The following is a 3,963-nucleotide window of genomic DNA, read 5'->3' as shown; positions in this document are numbered from 1 at the left end:
TTCATGCACTGTTTTTCCCCCTCTGCAATCTTATGTATGTCTTTTCCCACTTCCGTAGCTACGAACACCCACATACGTTATCTCCTTCCCCCATCCCATCCTGGAGCCTTATTTATACACAGCCTGGCCCCTGCCCAGCTTGCCAGAGAGCGCTGGAGGAGTGGGACGGGGCTGGCAGCACCCGCAGCCCAACATGCTCCTGTTCGAACACCGCCTGGCTGAAAGAGGATGCTTGCTGCTCTGGCTGCTCCCTTCCCTCCTCAGAGCCCAGTCTAACAGTGAGGCCAGGCCCAGGGCTGCGCCGTGCCAGCAGGTAAGGCTGCTTTGCGGGGCGCCCTGCCCCCGCTCCCCCGCCGTGCCGGTGGCACCTCCCAGCAGTCCCCGCCATGGGGGTGTCAGCTGGAGATGCTTGCTGAGGGGCAGGATGGAGCGCAGGGTCCCCGGGGGACTCGGGCAGCTGCCACGGATGTTAGCAAGGCAGCCCGGAGCGGCTGGTTTCTGTCCACATCCAGGCTCCCGACTCTGAACTGAAGTTTGGAGCGAGGGAGAAGGTGGAGCTCACCAGGATGGTGCCCTTCCTTTGCCCAGGCAGGCCAGGGATGCTCTGGACCTGGGCTGTCCCAGAGCCCTCTGGAGGCTGGGTTTGCCCCGCCAGCCTGCTGCATCTTCAGTGCTTATGCTACTTTCCTGCCCATCTCGCTTGCTGGGACGCACGGGAGGACAGTTGGAGGCTAAGCCTGCTCCCCGCCGTCAGAGCCAAGGCAGCAGTATCTGCCGGAGTCTCAGAAAGCCCACCTTCCCCCAGGGACACGCTCCTTGTCTCGGGGCAGGGGCGTTGGGTGGTGGCTCCCTCCCACCCCGGGCTCGGGAAGGGGGAGCGGTGCTCATTTCCATGTTGCTCGTGCCCGTCTTGGGCAGCAGATGGCTTGGCTGGAGCTGTGGTTTGTGGCGCCTCTCACACTGACTGCTTCTCCTCCCTCTCTGTAGAGCCCCACAAAGGTGTCTTGCAAAGGAGCTGGCCTGCGCAAGCTTCCGAAAGAGCTCGGCCAAGGAGTTAAGTACCTGGAGCTCTCCAACAACTTCATCCAAAACCTGTCGGGCAGCTCCATGCCAGGGTTTGGGCAGCTCGAGTACCTGGACGTGTGCTTCAACCAGCTGGAAGCCGTGTCAGCCACCACCCTGGCTCAGCTGCCCCAGCTGCGCTCGCTCCTCCTGGGATCGAACCACCTGGACCGCAATTACCTTGCGAACGGGGAAGCCTTCCGTCTGCTCAGGAATATAGAGGTCCTGGACCTGTCGGCAAATAACCTGGAGAGCCACATGGCAGCCTGGTACGTCAGCAACCTCACCGGGCTGAGGATGCTCGACCTCTCTGGGAATGCGATGACCAGGCTGCCGGCAGGGATCTTCTGGAGCACACCACGGCTGCGCGAGCTCGACCTCAGCAACAACTACATCATGGAAATTGAGGAGGGAGCCTTTGAGGCTCTGGAGGAGCTGGAGGTGGTGAACTTGGCTTTGAATTCCCTCCACTGTATCTCTGGCTTCAGCCTCACGCAGCTGCAAGTTTTAAATCTCAGCCACAACGCCCTGGAGTCCTTCGCCTCGGAGGAGGGAGCGGAGCCCTACCTACTTCGAGTGCTCGACTTGAGCCATAACAGGCTCCTCTATTTTCCAGAGCTCCCCAAAGCCAATTATCTCACACACTTAAACCTCTCCAACAACCTTATTGCTTCCCTGCTCCCAGGCCCACACCATCCGGGGGAGTTCGTCCTGCGCTACAAGGAGATGGCGAGGGTTAACAGGACCTCGCGTCCCGCGGCTGGCCTGACGCACGTGGCTGCCTTGGATCTCAGCAATAACCGGCTGCGGCTGTTCCCATTTCCCTTCTTCCGCCGCCTGGGCTCTCTGCACAGCCTCAGCCTGGCTATGAACTGCCTCCAGGACGTAGCCGGGGGGTCGCTGGCCGGCGGCACGCAGCCCAGCGACTGCTCGCCCGCACCTCTGGAGCGCGCCGCCCTCTCCGTGCGCTCGCTGGACCTCCACGGCAATGCCATCCGCGTGTTGCCACGCTGCTTTTTCGATTCTCTGCCTCAGCTGGAAATGATTGATCTGGGCTCCAACAGCCTCCAGCCGTGCGAGAGCCCTGGGAGCGGTGGGGGGGGGAATTTGGGAGGGGGCTCTCGCACGCCCGCCTTGGGAGGCACCTGCACCCCCTTCTACAACGTGCCTCGCTTGAAGCATCTGAGTCTTTGCAAGAACAACATTACCAGGCTGCACCCCTACGCCTTCAACCAGACCCCGCTGCTCTCCCTGGACCTGTCGGGGAACAAGGACTTGGTCGTGCCCAAGGAAGCCCTGGGGGGGCTGGGGTTCTCCCTGCAGAGACTCTCGCTGAGGGGCAACCAGATGGATGAGAGCAAGGCAGAGCTCCCCTGCCTGGACACGCTCAAAGTCTTGGACCTCTCGGGCAATCATTTCAGCCTTTTGCCCCCGGGTCTTTTCTGCTCCCCGCTGGAAAGCCTGGACATTCGCAATAACAACCTGTCGATGTTGGAAGGGCCGGCGCTCGCCAGCTGGCCCCGCAGCCTGAAGGATGTCTCTGTGGCTGGAAACCCCTTCAGCTGCTGCTCGCTGGCCTGGCTGGACGCGCTGCGAGCGGCCGGCGTGGGCGTGCAGGACCTGGACGAAGCCCTCTGCGCCTACCAGGACGAGAGCAGGAACTTCTCAGCCAAGATAACCAGCAGTCCTCGGTGGCTTTGCCCCCGGCCCAAGGGCATCAGCTCTCTGGCTCTGCTCGTGGTGGCCATGGGCCTTTTCCTTCTCTGCTCTGGGGCTTGCTGCCTTCTGAAGAAAGGGCAGAAGGCGCCGGAGTGCGCGGGGCTCCGCAGCAACAGGGTAGGGGTCTTCCCCCCCCCCCCCAAAAGAGAGGAGCCAGCCAAGGCGAAGCCAGCAGACAGCGTCACCAAAGTGTAGCCCAGCCCTGGGGAGCGGGAACTGTAGCGATCAGTCAGAACTCTAATTATTATTAATAATATTAGTAATATTATGGTATTTTAGGTCTCCTCCCCTCGCCGGTGTCCTGCCTGTTTTGCAAAGCCAATAAAGGGAGCGTGGTTGGTGCTGAGGTGCTCTCTGGGCCACCTCCTCCAGAAGGGGGGTGGCCCCATCTGCCCCATTCCGTGCAAGAAATTAAAACGCGCTGTAAGCAATTGCAGGCGGGTTTTCTGCCCTGCTGTCGTACGTTCTCAACACCCAGGGCAAGAAACCAAGGCCTGGGCTGATGGTATCGATCTGCCGGCTCCGAGCCCCTCAGGTGCTGCTTGTGGAGAGGGAATTGTCTCCATTGGTGCCACCTGGGTGTCTCAGCTTTCCCAGCAGTCGCCGTCTCCATAAGTCGGTTTGGTAGATGGGCTGAATGCCTGCTCCTGCTCCTGCTCCCAAAAGCATTCCCCAGCCCAGCGCTGCCAGGAGCAGCAGGGAATGGTGCCTGTCGGAAGCTGTGCTGGAGGGGTGGCTCCAGCGGTGGGGGGGCACCGTGTCGGGGTGGGAGGGGGTTTTTGCAGGAACCTACAGGGATCCTAAAGGGTGCTGAGGAGTTGGCGGGGCTTAAGAATGACCCCAGGCGCTGCTGTGGGTGCAGGAAGGAAATCTGCCCTGTCCTCACCCAGCAAGATAGTGAGAATGAGAGAAAAACCAGTCTGGCGCTGACGCGGGGTCGCTGGCTCTCTGAGGTGGGTGCAGGACGTTCCCACCCCCGGCACCCGGACTCCCGAGTCGTCATCGGCAGGGGCAGCCCGGTCTCCGGTCGCAGGGGGTAAGTGCCCTCTCCCGCGGGCAGGAGCGATGCTGCTGGGGTCTGCCTGGTGCAGCCCTGCTCCTCGGCACTCCTGGCACCCTCCGGGCATCCGCTCCATGGCACGGCCGGCGTTTGATACGGTGGGGGTGGGGCCCCCGGCGGGG

At 61.9% G+C, this 3,963-nt stretch overlaps 2 protein-coding genes across 2 annotated transcripts in view; both read left to right on the top strand.

The window, feature by feature from the left end:
• Positions 1 to 131: 131 nt before the first annotated feature.
• LOC104121737 (transforming growth factor beta activator LRRC32) lies at positions 132 to 3,534 on the top strand. Its single transcript, XM_035889385.1, has 2 exons — positions 132 to 313; positions 988 to 3,534. Exons 1-2 carry the CDS (start codon positions 194 to 196, stop codon positions 2,974 to 2,976), a joined length of 2,109 nt encoding a protein of 702 aa, XP_035745278.1. The 5' UTR covers positions 132 to 193; the 3' UTR covers positions 2,977 to 3,534.
• IGBP1 (immunoglobulin binding protein 1) overlaps positions 388 to 3,963 on the top strand; it is a 34,226-nt gene continuing 30,650 nt past the window's right edge. Inside the window, exon 1 of the mRNA XM_035889388.1 lies at positions 388 to 410. Within this exon, the coding sequence (XP_035745281.1) occupies positions 406 to 410 (5 nt within the window). The 5' untranslated portion in view covers positions 388 to 405. The remainder of the gene's footprint in view (positions 411 to 3,963) is intronic.

The sequence above is a fragment of the Egretta garzetta genome, unplaced genomic scaffold (assembly GCF_000687185.1).
Source record: "Egretta garzetta isolate BGI_Z169 unplaced genomic scaffold, ASM68718v1 scaffold402, whole genome shotgun sequence".
Classification (NCBI taxonomy): Eukaryota; Metazoa; Chordata; class Aves; order Pelecaniformes; family Ardeidae; genus Egretta; species Egretta garzetta.
Note: the sequence above shows the minus strand (reverse complement) of the source record. Positions and strands in the feature narration are given on the sequence as shown.

Bases quoted from the DNA above. Each gene is read 5' to 3' on its own strand.
- LOC104121737 (XM_035889385.1), top strand. From the start codon at position 194: ATGCTCCTGTTCGAACACCGCCTGGCTGAAAGAGGATGCTTGCTGCTC. The intron at 314-987 runs GTAAGGCTGCTT...CCCTCTCTGTAG, and splicing joins GGGCTGCGCCGTGCCAGCAG to AGCCCCACAAAGGTGTCTTG.